Raw genomic sequence first — 20,621 nt, 5'->3', positions numbered from 1 at the left:
AATGAATTAAACCCCCATGGGGATCTAGAAACAGAGCCTATAGGTGGATGCCGGGGAGGCGGGTGGGATGACTTTCATGGGCAGCAGCAGGTAAGCAGCGAGCAGCGGTAGCAGATCTCAGCAATAGCAGCAGCAGCAGCAGCAGCAGTGACACACGTCAGCTTAGCAAGACAGGGAAGCCAGAGTGAGCAGGTAACAGCGCAGTACCTATAACCACCCGATCAGGAGGAAAAGTGCATGTGACCTAGTCACCTGATCGGTTGCCCCAATCCCTTGAGTTGCCTGGCCTGAACTAGCTCCATAAACTGCGCCTCATTTCAGTCAGACAACTCTTAGATTGGATTAGAATATATATTTATTAGCAATATATATTTGCAAGCTTGAGCATGGTATAGAAACAAGAGGAAGCATAGTTTGGCGTCAGGCCTCTGAATCCATTCATTCCCTGTAAGGATAACATTTTAATGAATGTTACATGCCAATTAGCATTTACAGGGAATGAATTAAACCCCCAAAACAGCAAGAACCCCCAAAACTGCTTGGGAGCACAGAGCCTGACGCTGGACCAACCATCTGTGAGAATGGTGGAGCTCCATAACTTGATTCTTACTAACATGATAGTGTTCCTCAACATTACATTTTTTAAGTTTACTTAAACAAATGCCGCATGCATCCATGTGTTCAACAAGCCTGATGAATCCAGGTACCTGCTGATCCCTGAATTCAGGAGTCCTAGACGGTATCCTAATATGGTGTCCACAGCTGTGCCGCACCCAATCGGATTCGAAGAGGACATTCTATATTTATTTCTTTTTCAAAGAAATCTGCTATATATATATACACATATATATATATAAATGAGTCATCCTATGATGAACGATAACTATTGTTTATCATCCATAATAAATAAAGTGTACTGACTATGTGTGTAAAGAAGTGCTATCTTTACTTAACATCTGAATCAGTACTATATATATATATAATATATTAGCCTGACTGTATAGTCATAAATAGCCCAACATTTTAAAACCCAACATATTAAATAGCCCAACATTTTAACGCCATGAAGTCACCAATAACTAATCCCCAGCCATCCACCCGAGTTGTAATTAAAGCGAGCAGCATTTATTGAATTAGCGATAGAACAGCGTTCATACTCATGAGCTTTTAGCCTGCAGAATGTCATCCTTATTAACCAATATCTACGTAAGCTCCTGAGGACCATTGCCCCATAGATTTAAGAGAAGCGGAAGGACAAGCAGCGCTGCAGGTGTTGCTACACCAATACGGAGGATGGAGAAAGCCCACAGCTTGAGCAGATCTCTCGCAGCTTTGCAGTGAACCAGTTTAAGTTTAGGCCTACAGATGGAGAGACAAACACAATGTTATTGCAATTCTGGATTAGCCCGGCCATCCTATGACCAATTTAACCCATTTTGGGTTCATGTTGCCATTTACCGTATAGCAACATGCATTTTATATTTTTTAACTATTTGAAGTTTCCAGAACTTAGTCAGATTTAGAAGGAGATTTTAGAATCGGCCTCGGTCTAAATTGGTTAAGCGCCATGTGGCGCATATTAGCAACATAGCAGTTGATGCAGAAAGAATACTGTATACAAGCTTAAATTATAGCTTGCAGAGCTTGACGCAGATTATTAGACATGTGAATAATATTAACTAACGCCGATATCCCTCTCCATCCATAGCCTAATATATTTAGCACGAAATGCCATCTGTTGCAAGTATGGATCGGCCCAACAGAGCCAGACGCCAGAGGGTTGGCAGAATTGGTTTAGCAGAGTTTTAATAGCAAGCTAGGCAGCTCAGTAGATGATGCAGCATAGGTGCCGAGAAGACATTGAGAAGCCCACATCTCAAGCGCTCTCTCACGCTGCCTTGAGAGCCTTGTGCTAGCCCGCACAGTAGATGATGCAGCATAGTGCTGAGAACATTGAGAAGCCCACATCTCAAGCAGCTCTCTCACGCTGCCTTGAGAGCTCACAGTGCCGCCAAGAGCGTAGGTAGCTCAACCTGGAATCTAGAACCAGAAGCAGAATTATCCTTGCAATTACCATGGTAAGCCACCCTGGACGAGATGACGCCGTTATAGACCGCTGGGACAGGAATTTACTTCCTGAAGCCACTCACACATCCCCGGTGAAGCGTGCGTGCTTCACTTGTGGATGTGTGGGGACGCATGCTGCACGTCAATGTGCGAGAGTGGCCTCAAATCCTGACACAGTCAGTCGCACACCGCAAGCTGCTGGTTGCGCTGCAACACTCGACACCAGTGATGAACACACCGTGCTGTGGTGCTAAATATGCCGTGAGCATCCCACTCTGGCGGATACAGCAGCTCCTTTTATACGGGGACAAATACTTCCAGTCACCCAGCTTTTGATAAGCATGAGACAAGCAAAGAGCTCATCAACATAGTGTAACTATTGATAACAGGAGCAGCCAGCATCGGAGTCCCTCTTTTATCCGTCCTGCGAGATATGTCGCGGCAAAATATTATTATATATATATATTTTTTAATTTTATTTAATTGGTGCACACCAGCCAACATGGACAAATGACTGATATCTTGACTCTACTGAAGCCCCACTATCTATCCTGTTGCAAACTTTACTTCTGTAATCTTGATGCTCCTAACATGACAACATCACTTGGCAACCAACTTTTCTATATACCATGTACCTCCCATATGGAAGCAAGCATGCCGTGTTTAGCTTGTGCTACGACAATCCAGAGCTATCTACATAAGTAAGGCATGCTGAGTTAGCTTGTGCTACAACCAATTTGATAGCTTTACGCATGGGAAGCAAAACATGCTGTGTTTAGCTTGTGCTACCAACAATCCAAGCTTCCACATGAGAAGCAAACATGCTGAATTAGCTTGTGCTACGAACAATCCAAGCTTCCACGTGGGAAGCAAACCATGCTATGCTAGCCTGTGCTACAAACGATCCAGAGCTATCCACGTAGCAAGGCATGCTGAGATAGCTTGTGCTAAGACAATTCAAGTTTCCACGTGGGAAGCAAACCATGCTATGCTACAAACAATCCAGGGCTATCCACGTAGCAAGGCATGCTGAGATAGCTTTTGCTAACAATTCGGCCTCCACGTAGGCAAAACATGCTGTGCTAGCCTGTGCTATAACAATCTAAAGCTTCCACATAAGAAGCAAACATGCTGACTAGCCTGTGCTACAACAATCTAAAGCTTCCGTACAAGAAGCAACATGCTGTGCTAGCCTGTGCTACGACAATCTAAAGCTTCCACAAGAAGCAAACGTACTGTGTTAAACTGTGCTACAACAACTCTACCATGCCATTTTTCCTACTCTGCAATTAGATACCAGTTATAGCTATACAAGAGGTAAATAACTATAGCCACCATCGGCACATGGAGATAAATCATCCCTACCCCTATTATCTGTCCATAAATAAATAACACGATATAATGCCAGTCTGCACAACTACAGACTGCTTTAAGCATAGAATGATCTATGCACATCCTTACAACATACTCGCAGCCTTCTGATTAAAATACTGCTAAATGATGATTGAATCCGAACGGACCCGTAACCTATAATATTTAACACCAACTAGACTTGCACATTTATTAATCCTACACTGTGATACTTGCATGCATTATTGCTGCTTTACTCACATTTGCAAGTCGCAAGTAAGTTCATAACATTAATAATTATAAATATAATACTTTAATTGCTGTGGCTTACTATAATTACTTACCATCTTATGCCATTCAGCCTGATTGAAATGTATTTTACCACGCAGACTACATAAAATGATAAATATAGAGACTACAATTCCCAGTTTACACCAGAAAATCAACCAATCATAGAGTAGACAGCTGAATACGGAACAAAGCTTACCCTTTTATCCCATAACGTAATAGTTCATTCGTTCCAGCCCAGCGCCGAAACAGAACATCCTATAGATTAATGGTAAATCATTTTCAATGAGTTCTAGCAGCTGAACATTAACATTTAAGCTGCAGTGCAAAAACCTACTCTTGAACACTATCTCACAAGTTAGTTTCTCATCTCTCATCCGCCTGGGTAGAGATGTGTTCGGTCATCAACTATAAGCCCCAAATACAACATCTGGTGGACAAGCTCTTCAGAATAAGAGTACCGTCTAAAGAAGCCACTGAACTATCCATAAATATATTAAACTATACATTAAGCAAGATGCAGCCAACTGAGCCCATCCGTGTTTTAACCAGTACATAAGATATTAATCTGAACATTAGAGCCAGAACAAGCAAAGCAACTCACAAAAGTGACGCCATGCCTTTTCTATCTCCCTCCCTCTCTCTCTCTCTCCCTGCACCGCGAACGCCATCCATTTCTCTGTGATCGACAGATTGGTGTTGCCATCTCTTGAGAGAGAAGCAAGCAGCCAGGTCTAGAAACCCAAATCTTGAGATAAAGTGAACTACATTGAACAAATACACGCTAAACTGGGGACCAAACAGAACCCCGAGCCCATCGTTACTTACGATAAGAAACATAGCAATTTAAGCAACATTGTTGGTGAACTACCGTTAACCCAGTGCCATAAAGAGAGTTCTGACACTAGCGTCGACTCCCATTGTAAGAATGGAATGCGGAAGTGCTCCGTCTATCTCAATGAGGCAGTCCAATGTTTGGAACTACCCCCAAGGAGCCCGTTTGCGGCGGGATCAAGCGTGTTGTTACTCTATTTCTACACTCTCTAGTTGACCATACTGAGATCGATCAATGACGAACGCTACTGCTTTTGAGCTGAGCGTTTTAGCAAGCGATTTTTTCCATAATTTAATTTAGTTTTTTACTTAAGTAAAGAAAGTAACACCACGATTAGAACCAGTTGCACACAGCTGAGTAGCTATGATTGGCGGCGCAGCATGGACAATGGCAGCAACGCAACATCCATCTACCAAGGAACAACGACGCCGTATGACCACCTACATGAACAATTTGAGACTATTCATGGGCAGCAGCAGGTAAGCAGCGAGCAGCGGTAGCAGATCTCAGCAATAGCAGCAGCAGCAGCAGCAGCAGCAGCAGTGACACACGTCAGCTTAGCAAGACAGGGAAGCCAGAGTGAGCAGGTAACAGCGCAGTACCTATAACCACCCGATCAGGAGGAAAAGTGCATGTGACCTAGTCACCTGATCGGTTGCCCCAATCCCTTGAGTTGCCTGGCCTGAACTAGCTCCATAAACTGCGCCTCATTTATTAGCCACAAGAGGACGTGGTTTACCGTGGATAAACAGCTAAGAAGAGCAGAGACAGAACAGAGAGATTCTTACCGTCTTGTCTAGCCACTCCAGAACCTGCAGCTCTGGAGTGGCTGTTTGGAGTGTTGCATGTGGCTCTTTAGCCCTTCCCTTGTGGCTCCCTGTAGCTATAAAAAACAACATAGGAAATTAACAATGTTTTTTTCTTTTTTCTTTCACGTTTAAATTTGTATTTATCGTTGCTGTAATATGAGACATATATTCTTATGTGCTCCAATACTATAAATATGTAAATATTAGTATTTAGTATGTAAATATTTATTCTTTATAATATAAAGAATAAATAACACGTTTCAACATTTCTGTCAAATTTGTGTCAAAGCCTGCAACACATTTATTGGCGCGGCACTGGCATTAGTGGGCTAAAATAGGTTTTGCGGCTCCAGACAGATTTTGTATTTCTTTTTTGGTCCAAAATGGCTCTTTTGACCTTAAAGGTTGCAGACCCCTGCCATAAACCATGGCCTCATCTGGTTTATTGCTTTTCTAAAATAGTTACCAAATATGGCAACAACAAAATAATGACATAATTAATACAATTTCTAACTAGAAAAACATCTGGCACAAATGGCCAGCTAGGCATTGAGTTGCAACACAACTCAATGCCATAACTCAGAGAGACAGATAGACAGATAGACAGATAGATCCAGTGAATTATGGAAGGAAGAAAATCCTTCTACCCTTAACATTCAAATCAACCTTTTGTCTTCTGAGGACTGAACAGATGATTGTGTATTGAAGAATGTTTATAGCAGTAAAACACAATAATAGCATTAATTATTCACAATTTATACTTACTGAACACTTTAACCGTGTAAGTCTTGTTCTGACGTCGACCGTTTATCTTCACAGAATACTTTCCACTGTCTTCTTTTGATTGATGTACTTTTATTTAGTAAGACCTGAGAATCACAGTACATGGAAGTACAAATTCACAATACAAGGTCTACTAAACTGGAAGACTCATTAAGCATGCAGCTTTCTATGGTCATATTGTTGATGACCAACTTTCCAGTGTCTTTATACAGTTCTGCGCGGCCTCTATTATATGTCCCGTTGTAATCCACCTCAGGACCAAAACCCTGATCCCATTGTGCTACTAGACTGGGTCCACGTAACCACAGGATGCCAGTGATGGGTTCAGTAACAGAGCTAGTATCTGGAAGCAGTTCAATGATTCCATCCACTGGTCTGTATGTCACATCTTGTTGGGCTGTGGGGAGAACATTATTTCAGTCAATTTGAACAGATAAAAGCAGCCAACAATGAGACACAGTGGAATGAAAGGTTTATCAGCGGAAATATAATTTAAAAAAATAATAATACAGCCGATTTGTATAGTGCTTTTCACACTTTGACCTTCACCATGCACCAAGGGTGTTATGGTGAAGGTCACCAAGGGTGTCATGCCATGTACAGTATATACATGCCATCTGACATTTTTGATACTTTTGTGTGACACTGTAGTATGATCAAGTAGGGAATTAATTTACAAAAACAAAACACAAAAAGTTTAAATATGGACATAAGAGGTTTCTGCCGACAGCAACGATATCCCCAAAGCGCTCCTCCACCACAAAACTCTTTCTGTGGACACGGCTCCTATAAAGCATGTCATCGTTGTGAGATCATCCAGTCTCATCGTGGTATGCAGGAGGTGGTGGATTAGATCTATATACAGTGCAGCTCCACGGCTAGATCAAACAGGAGCAGAGAGGCCACACTCAGCCACAGAACCGTCTTCATCCTGCTGCCTCACTGCCGGGTGCCTGAAGATACCTTCAGCCACTGCTGTGTCTGCTCCTGTGTCTGCTGAAGCTCCACAGATATAGCCTGCATGGCATTGCTAGACTGATCACGTGGGATCACCTCACATGTTCTCTCTCCACGATACTAAGAGGGGAACCTGTGAGTGAATCCCACGTGATCATCAGTCTGGCGACACACCAGGCTATACCACAGATACCTTCGCCAGTGGTGGAAAGTAACTAAGTACATTTACTTAAGTACTGTTAGTACTTAAGTACAATTTTGAGGTATTTGTACTTTACTTGAGTATTTCCAATTTCCAATACTTTTACTTCTGCTCCACTACATCTCAGAGGCAAATATTGTACTTTTACTCCACTACAATTATTTGAAAACTTTAGTTACTAGTTACATTTCAGATATAAATTATGATATTATGAAATATCCACTTTAGCCCTATTTTATACATAGGCTATTTGAAAATAGCAGATCTACAAGCTCACAACGTGTAGCATCGCGACGCGTTGTGAGCTTGTAGATCGGCAATTTTCAAACATTTTAGTGCTTTTATTTTTGGTACTTAAAGTACACTTTGGTGCGAATACTTTTTGAGTATTTCTATATTGCAGTATTGATACTTTTACTTAAGTAAAGCATTTGAGTACTTTTTACACCACTGACCTTCACCCACTCACTGCATGCCGGCACTGTGTCCAGTGTGTTTGTTTAGTTCTACTCCCTCTCTGCCTGTCTTGTTCACAGATTGACCGCATGTTTTTTGAACCTGTGTTGACCTGCACAAATGTGACCTTTGTGCAAAATGGGCCCCTCCTGCAAACTTTGCAAGTATCCTTGAGCAACACACAGAACCCCTAATTGCTCTCTATGAGCAGGTTGGTGCCTTGCATGGTTTCCTCCGCCATCGGTGTATGAATGTGTGTGTGAGTGTGTGAAAGTAATACATAACCTGTGTAAAGCGCCTTGGTTAAAGGTGCTTTATACATTTTTATAAAACATTTCACATTTGTTGTGTAACACCAATAACATTAATGACTAGTCGTCCATACCCAGGATGCTGTGCACCCAAACTACTGTATGTGAAGACATGAGACTTGGGACCACAATTGGCACTACAGATCCATAGCTTGTGTCAAAAATGCGTACCACTCGGTACAGAAACACGCTGAATTCCACAGAACTTAGAGGGATCCCAGGATATGAACTCATTTTTCCATTTCTGCAGTAGAAGAACAAATCCTATTGATAGCTTGTAGACATATCATTACTTTCTGTTCTTTTTGTCAAGCACTTAGTCCTTCCATAATGTAACCAGGTGAACCTGTTACTAAGGCAGTATCAGCCAGGTGCTCCTTGTTTCTAATCAAGGGTGGGGTTTATTGGCAGACTTTAAAATGGCCAGACTGCATTCATTCAGGGGATCGATCCCCTAGCTTGCTGTAAGGTTGGCAGTGGCGTGCACAGACATTTTGAGGGGCAGGTGCTCAAGTAAAAAAAAAGGGCACCTTGTGCGGCGCGCGGAACCGCCGGCTGCCCTAGTAGTGTGATATTTATTACAGGCACATCATGTACGTCGTAATTGCATATGTCTTTGTTTCAATAGCCATATGCTGTCTGATGCAGATGTGTAAACTGGTCCAGAGGGCAAAGGGCAGGTGCTCTAGCACCACCTAGAGTCTATGGCTGCGACCGAATTCAGCCCCTATGCCCTATATAGTCCACTATGTGGGGGTTCCGCCATTTTGTATTAGTGTCCGAATGTATAGTGAGCATTATTGTACCCTAATATAGTGGACTCAAGTATCCCACAATGCATCGGGGAAAGTAGGGAACATGCGATGGTCACTACAGAAGCGCTTCCAACCCACAATGCATTGCGCTGCCTCCTGCTTGCACACGCACGCGCACGCGCACGCGCACTGCACTTAAAATCAGCTGAGGCAGAGGCAGAAGTCAGCAAACGTGCTAGTGCTACCACGACGGTGTAAACAACACGCTGGACGGTGCAAACAAGATGGACCGACCGGAGCCGCCCGCAAAAGAAAATAACACGTACAAATGTAAGTATTTTTCTGTGTAACTTTCGGTTGGTTGTTGACGTGTAATAAATACTGCATTGTGTAATGTATGCATTAGACCATTATACGGTACAAAACACAGCTAGCGACCACTTAGCTCAATGTAAGCGACACAGCTTTGGTTAACATGCTTGCCATCTTCTGTACAGTAACGCGCTCCGTTAACTTAAAACTACATGGGCTAAATTATAAATATCAATTGTCTCTTCAGGGCTTGATGAAGATGTGAAGAGGTTCATTCGCCTGAGGGGGGAGAATGACAACCTGTTCACAGGACTTCGGAACACCTCCACAGCTGGATGGGAGTGAGTACATCAAATTCTTGTGAAGGAATATCTTATTTTGATCAGTGGTGGAAAAAGTACTAAATTGCTTTACTTAAGTAAAAGTATCAATACTGCAATGTAGAAATACTCTGTTATAAGTAGTAGTTCAGAGTTCAAAATGTACTTGAGTAAAAGTACAAAAGTATTGGCATCAACATGTACTTAAAGTAGTAAAAGTACTCATTATATAGACTGTACCATTTCAAGTTTTCAAATGTATAAATATCTATTGAAAATAGCAGATCTACAAGCTCACATTGTGAGCTTATAGATCTACAATAAATATGTGTATATGTATATTGTATAAATATCTCATGAAAATAGCAGATCTACAAGCTCACATTGTGAGCTTGTAGATCTGCAAGCAATATGTATAACTATTGCATAAATATGTATAAATAGCAGATCTAGAAGCTCACTCGACTATTTTCAAATGGCCGAAATGTATATAGGGCTGAAGTGGTTAATGTATGTTTTGTATGTATGTAAAAGTACAATATTTGCCTCTGAGATGTAGTGGAGTAGAAGTAAAAGTATTGGAAATGGGAAATACTCCAGTAAAGTAAAAAATCCTCAAGTGTACTGAAGTACAGTACTTGAGTAAATGTACTTAGTTACTTCACACACTGCTTTTGATGTGTGTATTCATAACAGCAATAAAAGTAAAATTACACTTATGTTTTGGCTAAGATGTTGTCTTTCAAATTTTTTTTTGTCTTATGTCTAATAACTTATTACATTTTGTAGACTTGTGTTGAGAGAGCTGGGGCTAACAGGTGTGGTGTCCCCTGCCCGAGCTGCCAGGAAATGGGAGAACCTCAAGAAGACCTATAAGGTTTGGATTCATTGTATTTAATAACCCTAAATGTAAGCATGGATGAAATGACAGTTTGAGTATTTTTTTTGCTGTATTCAGCATTTGAAATGAACATTACATACATTTTGCTCTACAAATACATTGCAATGTGTGCAGGAAGTCAAGAAGCCACCATCAGGGAGTGGCACTGAATCAGGGGAGAAGACTGAATCAGCTAGCGACCACTTAGCTCAATGTAAGCGACACAGCTTTGGTTAACATGCTTGCCATCTTCTGTACAGTAACGCGCTCCGTTAACTTAAAACTACATGGGCTAAATTATAAATATCAATTGTCTCTTCAGGGCTTGATGAAGATGTGAAGAGGTTCATTCGCCTGAGGGGGGAGAATGACAACCTGTTCACAGGACTTCGGAACACCTCCACAGCTGGATGGGAGTGAGTACATCAAATTCTTGTGAAGGAATATCTTATTTTGATCAGTGGTGGAAAAAGTACTAAATTGCTTTACTTAAGTAAAAGTATCAATACTGCAATGTAGAAATACTCTGTTATAAGTAGTAGTTCAGAGTTCAAAATGTACTTGAGTAAAAGTACAAAAGTATTGGCATCAACATGTACTTAAAGTAGTAAAAGTACTCATTATATAGACTGTACCATTTCAAGTTTTCAAATGTATAAATATCTATTGAAAATAGCAGATCTACAAGCTCACATTGTGAGCTTATAGATCTACAATAAATATGTGTATATGTATATTGTATAAATATCTCATGAAAATAGCAGATCTACAAGCTCACATTGTGAGCTTGTAGATCTGCAAGCAATATGTATAACTATTGCATAAATATGTATAAATAGCAGATCTAGAAGCTCACTCGACTATTTTCAAATGGCCGAAATGTATATAGGGCTGAAGTGGTTAATGTATGTTTTGTATGTATGTAAAAGTACAATATTTGCCTCTGAGATGTAGTGGAGTAGAAGTAAAAGTATTGGAAATGGGAAATACTCCAGTAAAGTAAAAAATCCTCAAGTGTACTGAAGTACAGTACTTGAGTAAATGTACTTAGTTACTTCACACACTGCTTTTGATGTGTGTATTCATAACAGCAATAAAAGTAAAATTACACTTATGTTTTGGCTAAGATGTTGTCTTTCAAAAAAAAATTTGTCTTATGTCTAATAACTTATTACATTTTGTAGACTTGTGTTGAGAGAGCTGGGGCTAACAGGTGTGGTGTCCCCTGCCCGAGCTGCCAGGAAATGGGAGAACCTCAAGAAGACCTATAAGGTTTGGATTCATTGTATTTAATAACCCTAAATGTAAGCATGGATGAAATGACAGTTTGAGTATTTTTTTTGCTGTATTCAGCATTTGAAATGAACATTACATACATTTTGCTCTACAAATACATTGCAATGTGTGCAGGAAGTCAAGAAGCCACCATCAGGGAGTGGCACTGAATCAGGGGAGAAGACTGAATCAGCTAGCGACCACTTAGCTCAATGTAAGCGACACAGCTTTGGTTAACATGCTTGCCATCTTCTGTACAGTAACGCGCTCCGTTAACTTAAAACTACATGGGCTAAATTATAAATATCAATTGTCTCTTCAGGGCTTGATGAAGATGTGAAGAGGTTCATTCGCTTGAGGGGGGAGAATGACAACCTGTTCACAGGACTTCGGAACACCTCCACAGCTGGATGGGAGTGAGTACATCAAATTCTTGTGAAGGAATATCTTATTTTGATCAGTGGTGGAAAAAGTACTAAATTGCTTTACTTAAGTAAAAGTATCAATACTGCAATGTAGAAATACTCTGTTATAAGTAGTAGTTCAGAGTTCAAAATGTACTTGAGTAAAAGTACAAAAGTATTGGCATCAACATGTACTTAAAGTAGTAAAAGTACTCATTATATAGACTGTACCATTTCAAGTTTTCAAATGTATAAATATCTATTGAAAATAGCAGATCTACAAGCTCACATTGTGAGCTTATAGATCTACAATAAATATGTGTATATGTATATTGTATAAATATCTCATGAAAATAGCAGATCTACAAGCTCACATTGTGAGCTTGTAGATCTGCAAGCAATATGTATAACTATTGCATAAATATGTATAAATAGCAGATCTAGAAGCTCACTCGACTATTTTCAAATGGCCGAAATGTATATAGGGCTGAAGTGGTTAATGTATGTTTTGTATGTATGTAAAAGTACAATATTTGCCTCTGAGATGTAGTGGAGTAGAAGTAAAAGTATTGGAAATGGGAAATACTCCAGTAAAGTAAAAAATCCTCAAGTGTACTGAAGTACAGTACTTGAGTAAATGTACTTAGTTACTTCACACACTGCTTTTGATGTGTGTATTCATAACAGCAATAAAAGTAAAATTACACTTATGTTTTGGCTAAGATGTTGTCTTTCAATTTTTTTTTTGTCTTATGTCTAATAACTTATTACATTTTGTAGACTTGTGTTGAGAGAGCTGGGGCTAACAGGTGTGGTGTCCCCTGCCCGAGCTGCCAGGAAATGGGAGAACCTCAAGAAGACCTATAAGGTTTGGATTCATTGTATTTAATAACCCTAAATGTAAGCATGGATGAAATGTCAGTTTGAGTATTTTTTTTGCTGTATTCAGCATTTGAAATGAACATTACATACATTTTGCTCTACAAATACATTGCAATGTGTGCAGGAAGTCAAGAAGCCACCATCAGGGAGTGGCACTGAATCAGGGGAGAAGACCGCAGCAAACTGGAAATGGTACGAGCCCATGGAGGAGGCGATAGGTGGCAAGCCCTCCATCACACCACCCTTGCTTATCGCCACTTCATGGGCAGAGAACCCTCCCAGCTCAGACTCTGCATCATCATCTAAAGCCTCCCCTGATTCAGTGCCATCAGGGTCCACAGAGAGTCCAGTGCCAGCTAAGAAGCGCCGTGATGGGGTGTTGGAGCTATTGGAGAGGGCAGAGGAGAGAGAAAAGGAGAGGGCTAAAAGAGAAGAGGCAAGGGAGGAGAGAATGCTCAGTCTCCTCGAGAAAATTGTGGAAAAAATGTAAAAAGAATGAATACTAACAAGGGATCATTTATTGAAATAAAACATAATTTATTCAAAGATAAAAACTTAAATATCCAAACATATAATACAAATAAATAAAATCTTGCAAACATAAATGAAGTAGAAAACATAAATGTAAATGTAAATAGAAGGCACAACTTTGTTATAAAGGTGGGTATAATAAACAATTACTATGGGTATAACTAATAATAATAATAATAACTGTATAATAATAACTAATAACTAATAAATAATAACTAATAACTAATAACTAATAATAATAATAATAATAATAAAGGGTATTACTATGTGGGTATAATAAACAATCACTCTTGATATTTATATACTGTATGTCAGAGTGCCAAAGGCCAATTTCTTTCTTTTTTTATTTATTTTTTAGCTGGCTAGGTGGATTGATTGATTGATTGAATATTTTATTGGACAGAAATGTATAAACATACATTAACCACTTCAGCCCTACATTTCGGCTATTTGAAAATAGCCGATCTACAAGCTCACAATGCCATGCATCGTGAGCTTGTAGATCTGCTGTAGATCTGCTATTTTCAAAAGATTTTTATACATTTGAAAACTTGAGAAATGGGAAAGTTTTTGCATAATGAGTACTTTCTACTTTTGTCACTTTAAGTACATTTTGATACCAATACTTTTGTACTTTTACTCAAGTAAATTTTGAATTCCCGACTTTTACTTGTACAGAGTATTTCTACATTGATACTTTTACTTAAAGACGGGGTGCCGTGATTTTCAGTGATTCCCCCCCCCCCCCCCCCCTAAAACATAATCATCAGGTATTATGGTTATACTAGGAGGAAGATTTTTTCAAAAAAGTGTACAGAAATTGTTAAAATTATGTTTTATGTGGACACGCCTTCAGTTCATTAAATATACCTGGTTCTCACCTTGGCACCTCCTCCACCACCTTAGCACCACCCACCTGTCCTAGGCCCTCCTCCTCCTCATGCCCACACCTGTTGTGTTATGATAATGAGGGGGAGGGTATGTTTTTACTATGTCACTAAAGCACTGTTTCTCTATTGGCACGTTTGACCCTCTAGGTTTCAGCCTCCAGGTAGAAACTCAAAATAGTCAGAGAAGACATAAAACACCATAAAAACACCACCAGGGGGCTTAATGAAGTTCTATCAACCTCATAGACACATGAAAAACAGAAAAAGTGCAAAACCATGGCACCACCTCTTTAAGTAAAAGAAATGAGTACTTTTTCCACCACTGTTTATAGTTATTTTAGCGATTTTTGATATTCATAAATCCAAAGTTAGCCATTCTAAGGCTCTCTTCTAAGACACCTCCCAGCGTTTGTGTGTGTTTTTTGTTTGTTTATATTGATTTATTGTCGATAAATAATGTAAAAACAAATAAAGAAAAGTCTGCTCATCAGTTCCGGGTGCGTCACAGAAGGGGGCGTGGCTATAGCACAGACGTGCCTGGTATATGGAGACACAGAATTCAGTATGGCTTGGCTTGCGCACTGTTGTTTTAAATTCCTAATTCTGTTTAGAACTACACCAACGAAAATCGGGAATCGGGTCATATATAGCTATTTCTAAGTTTTGTTTAACCATTTCTAAATAGTATTTAGAAAACAATAAATAGTATTTAGAAAACAGACCGTTTTCCGAATTTCATTTATCAAATATAAAATTAAAATTAAAATGGCCGAAAAATACACGGACCAGCCCTGATACAGTAGCTTCAGCCATAGTATTTCTCCTGAATAAGCACACAAACACCACCCCACATGGCACTAGCAATTACTGAGATACTGCATTATTAAAGTAATGAGTTATTTGGAAAAGTAACTATTGCAATACTTAGTTTTTGCTTCATTATTTATACATGCTATTTTAGTGTTGCTATATAGCACAGTGTGAGACAAGACAATTCTCAACTTTCATCTATCATTGTAGCTATTACCACTATGATGAATGGTAGTAAAACACAACTCAACTCAAATGTAGGAACTAGGAAGCATGTCTCCAACAACACACCTTAATATCAGTCTGTTTAGTTCTACCTTATAGACTGGAGCAGATAGTGATAAAAAGCTTGACCTCGCATTTGTGTGGGTTTTTCTGTCTGTGCGTGTGTGCATGTGTGCGTGCATGTGCTACAAGGACCATACTTTTTTTCCTTTTTTTTGGGTCACTCAACAATTGCAATTTAAAAGATGAAATAAAGCATACATTGGTAGCCTGCATAGGAATATGTATTAGAAAATATATTTATAACAATGTGATTCCTGCTGAAATTGTCTCATCAAAACTTATTTTAAAACCTACGGAAAAGCGTTTCTATACACATTTTTTAACGGAAGCATACAGTATATAGCGTACATCTGTTGCCAGAGCCTTAAAAATGCATTGACAGGCTCTTCCTTTCAAAAACAAATTAAACAGACTTAATGGAAGCATAGCATACAATTTCCTTTTTTCAGTTGTCAGTATGCAACCCCATCATCGCCTTGTCTCTTGGGATCACTTGGGATCCCGAACCATAGTTTGAGACATAATAACAACCTAAAATGAATGCAGCCCCTGTCAGCAGACCTTTCCAGCCGCAACAGAACTTTTGTACTGTGAACAGAGATGTCAACATGGCCCTTAACAAACTCTTCACCCAGTCACCCTTTACATAATATCTCTTTCCTTTATCACTGACTGTATCAACTTGTTCAAGGAGCTCTCTGACCTGCTCTCTGTTTCCTGTATCTTTGTTGTTGAACACATGATATTTCCCTCCACATTTGTCAACCAGTTTCTTTAGGTTCTCGTCCTCTCTGATGAACTGCTCTATGTTGGTGTCTTCCAGTCTGTCTCCATAAGTGAAGAGAACCATGATGTAATCACTGACATCAGATGACAGGATTCTCTCCAGTGTCTTCATGGCCATGCGTTCCTGTTCGGTGAAGCGTCCCAGCTGGACAACATAGAGGAAGACATTTGGACCTGGTGCACTCAGCGACAAGGCTGCTTCCAACTGTTCTTCTGACAGTTTACTGTTATACAGTCCAGGGGTGTCCACCACTGTTACCCTCTTGTTGAACACAACTCCTTCTGCCTTTTCACTTTTCAGAGTAACTGGTGCAAAACCTAAACTACAGTCAAACACTTTTCTTCCCATGATGGTGTTTCCTGATGAACTCTTCCCCACTTTCTCCTGACCTACTGTACCAACACCACTCTCACTTCAGACCCTAAAAACAACAGAGGTTAAACATGGAAATTAGTCTGGATTCTAGCAACTTATTAATGAAGGAAGGAAAAGAAAACTAGGCTATTATAGAATTACAAAATATTATTACAAGATGCATTTTGAACACTATAGTCTTTAACAAGAAGCACCAAACAACAAATGGTCTTGTCACAATTATTGTTTTTTATTGAGAAAATGCTTGTGAGAATATACAGATTTAGACACATTATCATGAATAATCAATTAAACTACTGTATACCCACATGGACAGTGTTTCCCACACACAATTGTACATGGGTAAACATGCTGCTAAAAGTTGTATAAATTACTCAAACTATGCATTTAAAAACAGAGATGGACAAAATCAATCAAATAAATGTTTGTCATATTAACATTTTAAAGACAATTGTACGAGCTCAAGATAAGATAGACAAAATGAGGTAATGATTTGAGACAAGCATGGAAGTAGAGTGTACCATGATAGGAAAGGACGATTTGAGATGATGGTTGGTCTATTGACCTAAATGTCCAGATTTGACACTCTGTTGTGATAGTGTGTTATTTTAACATAATTAAGAAGATGATTTGCTCATGAAAAGCTTGAACTATAGAAATCTCTGTTACAATTAATTATGATGTGATCAGCTTAAACTGATGAATAGCCGATTCAAATTTGAAAATTACTGTAATATGCATTTTTCTGAAACGTAAGCTGCTACTGTAGCACCTCCTACAGCACCTACAGTAGCACCTCCTACAGCACCTGCTGCTGCACCTGCTGCTGCACCTACTGGACCACCTAGCAAACCCAGTGCACCCCCAGCTGCACCCCCAGCTGCAGCTCCCAATGCACCCATAACACCACCTACAACCACAAACTTAGTGCATTTCCTAATGAAGCTATTATCTCCCTCAGCTCTGTTTCTTGCTTCTTCCCGTGACAGTCCAGGTTCTTTGACCAGAATATTTAGCATTTCTTCTGTTATGGCTTCCTCAGCCTCTCGGAACATCTCATTGGTGTAGTGGCATCCACCATTCGTATCCACCATTTTACTGATCTTCCTCAGTAGTTCAGTGACCTGAGAGGGGCGGTCGACTCTGTTGTTAAAAACATGATGTCCTCCTTTGCATTCAGTGACAAAGTCTTCGAGACATTTTTGTTTACTGATGAAGTCCTCTATCGTACCTCCGTCAGCTTCCAGATCATCTCCCTTGGTGAACAAGACCATTGTATAATCTTTTGCCTTTTCTCCAAAGATGATCTGGATCATGTGTACTGCGTTGCTTTCTTCTGGTGTGAATCGTCCCGTCTCGACTACAATCAGGAACACATGGGGACCAGGCGATGACAAAGAGTAGCATTTCTTAACCTCATTCAGTGCTTCTTTCATTTCCATTTTGCCAAACAAACCTGGAGTATCAACAACAGACACCTTCTGTCCGCCCGACTGTCCATCTTGTTTTGAACACTTCTCTGTCACAGAAGAAGGAGATAACTTGGATTTAAAAGCATCCGTGTTGGCCAAGATCGTGTTTCCTACAGCACTCTTCCCAACTCCAGTCTTTCCAACAAGAACAATCTGTAGAACATGAGGAGACTGTCCCTTTTCTTCTTTTGATTGCTCTGTTGAGAATTTAACAAGCATTGTTATTTAATATTCAGTTCATCATAATGGTTCTCATAATGGGTCAGAGGGACCCCCAGGAGTCCTTGAGAGGGTTTCAGGGGATCCCCACATTTTTTTTTAAATGTTGCATGTGAGTTTTACCATATATTGCTTTGGCTATTCAAAAATATTCTACAAGCTCTCAACCTTGTTGTCTACTTGCCAGCCCATAGAGCCCCATTGTGAAGCCGGACATGTTGAGTACACCAAGGTTTTATATTAGAAATGTTGAGTATGTGTCCCCAGCATGTGGAAACTGCCGGATGCTAACTTGCATATGTTGAGCAATTTTCAGAATTAGCGTAATAAGCTTTTATTAGCATAATCACCTCCTGTATACGGACAATAGTTCAGCAATAGTCCCGGGCCTTAGGGCTAATCAGTCTTAAATGCACCAAATTTGGCCCAGATGTAGCCCAGGGCATGCTTTAATGATTTAGCTAGGGCGCCCGAGCGGGCGACCTTTGGGGTCGCCATAGCGGCCAAATCCAAAATGGCCGCCATGTAAAACGGTTTTGGCTGTAATTTTTGAACCAGATGAGCTACGAATACAAACTTATCATTACGATTGGGTGTGTCTGGAACCCTAATTTGCATATTTCCAAGATGGCGGCTATGTGAAAACGTTAACTTTTGACAGTTTTGTCTATTTTATGTTTTTTAAGCATTAGAAACATATTAGAAATGCTCCGATTTTCTGATTGCATCCATCTAGAACACTCTAATTTACTTATTAACAATATCAACACTATCCCCAAAAAGGTATTCAACATTTTCACCCAGAACACTTTTAGGAACAACCTTAATAAGCAACCTTTGTATGTACACATATAATGTATTTGAAAGATAGAACAATGGAGTGCAGCACATTCCTATTGATATAGATAGGAGTATTTGAAACAATCTTACAATTAATGCACAAAAACTCTGTACGTGCATACGTGGGCTGGGCGTATCAGTATAGTATAGGCATATATGGAGATCCGGTTGTCCAGAACCGCTGATCCAAACGATATGCCTCTCTCTGAAGACGGGGAGGGTGCCGCAACTGTGGACCACGGCTTGGTGGCATGGATCACAGACTACCTCTCGGGCAGACCGCAGTATATGAGACTGCAGGGTTGTCAGTCGGAGGTGCTGGTGAACAACACGGCTGTCCCCAGGGCACAGTGCTGTCACCTTTCCTGTTCACCCTATACACATCTGACTTCCGATCAACTCCAAGACATGTCCCATACAGAAGTTCTCAGATGACACTGCGGTGGTCAGCTGCATCTCAGGTGACAACACTGTTGAGCACGATAGCATGGCGAAGGACTTTGTGGACTGGAGCGAGGCAAACCGCCTCCGGCCCAATGCTAGCAAGACCAAGGATGATGGTGGTGGACTATGGCACGACCAAGAGGGTACCTCCGGTGCCCAGCACCATAAATGCTGAGGTGGTGGAGATTGTAGCCAACTACAAGTTTCTAGGAGTGCACCTGAACAGGTCGTTGGACTGGTCTGACATACTCTAATGCAGGAGCAGGCTGTTCTTCCTGAGAAGACTCCGATGTTTTGGCGTGTGCAACAGGATGCTGTAAATGGCTGGTGAGGAAGGTGGGCTCCGTCGTGGGGACCTCACTGGAGGGGGTGGCTAAGGTGCGTACAGTGAGGAGGCTGGACACCATCATGGCAAACACGTCCCTCTCCTTTCACAAGGATATTGTGGGGCATCCCGGGGCATGTCTTTTTGCAGGTAGCTATGAGGATTTACAACGAGATACACGTTGGTCGCTCTGCCAGGTCAACTGTCTATAAAGAATACATCACATGGATGCACCTGGGACGTATCATCAGTGTTGTAGCCTGGGGTCATAGGGTGTTTCGGGTCTCGCAACATACACCCTCGCCCAGGTGACCCAGCCGGGGTTGATCAAGCCCCAACTTAAGTCCCAGGACCCACGGTCAGTCCTACAGGGAAAGATAGGGCCACTCAGTCCTCTTCTCCGGAACTACTCTGCCGGAACTCGGGGAGGCTCTGGCACGTGGAGGGACTAGGCTCTGTGGGTGGCCTCCTGGCCGGACTTCTCCTTCGTCTCACCAGGTCCAGGACCTGAGCACTGTACCAGATCCGCTGCACCAGATCCGCTGCAACACCCCGATCCAAACATTTCCTTCTGGCGTGATGGTTCCTTGGGCCGGTTTGCTTGAATGGCCCTCCTAAAGGCCTCACCGTGGGTTTGTTGGGCTTCTTCCTCACGGAAGACACAGGCTGGGGGCGCTAACCCATACTGCTCCCGGTCATACAGTATAACTTGGAATAAAAGATGTACCAAGGACTCTGACCTCTAATTACACTT

At 40.8% G+C, this 20,621-nt stretch overlaps 1 protein-coding gene across 1 annotated transcript; it reads right to left on the bottom strand.

Moving 5' to 3' along the window:
- Window positions 1–15,112: 15,112 nt before the first annotated feature.
- LOC308099378 (GTPase IMAP family member 2-like) lies at window positions 15,113–16,811 on the bottom strand (the record flags this gene model as incomplete). The annotated part of the gene is made up of 2 exons (XM_080448121.1): window positions 15,995–16,811; window positions 15,113–15,130 (listed from the first exon to the last, which is right to left on the bottom strand). Exons 1-2 carry the CDS (start codon window positions 16,538–16,540, stop codon window positions 15,113–15,115), a joined length of 564 nt encoding a protein of 187 aa, XP_080304247.1. The 5' UTR covers window positions 16,541–16,811.
- Window positions 16,812–20,621: the final 3,810 nt, after the last annotated feature.

Source organism: Gymnoscopelus braueri (genome assembly GCF_963280865.1).
Source record: "Gymnoscopelus braueri genome assembly, chromosome: 13".
NCBI classification, from domain to species: Eukaryota; Metazoa; Chordata; class Actinopteri; order Myctophiformes; family Myctophidae; genus Gymnoscopelus; species Gymnoscopelus braueri.
The sequence above is the reverse complement of the archived record's forward strand: the minus strand, read 5'-3'. Positions and strand labels throughout refer to the sequence as shown.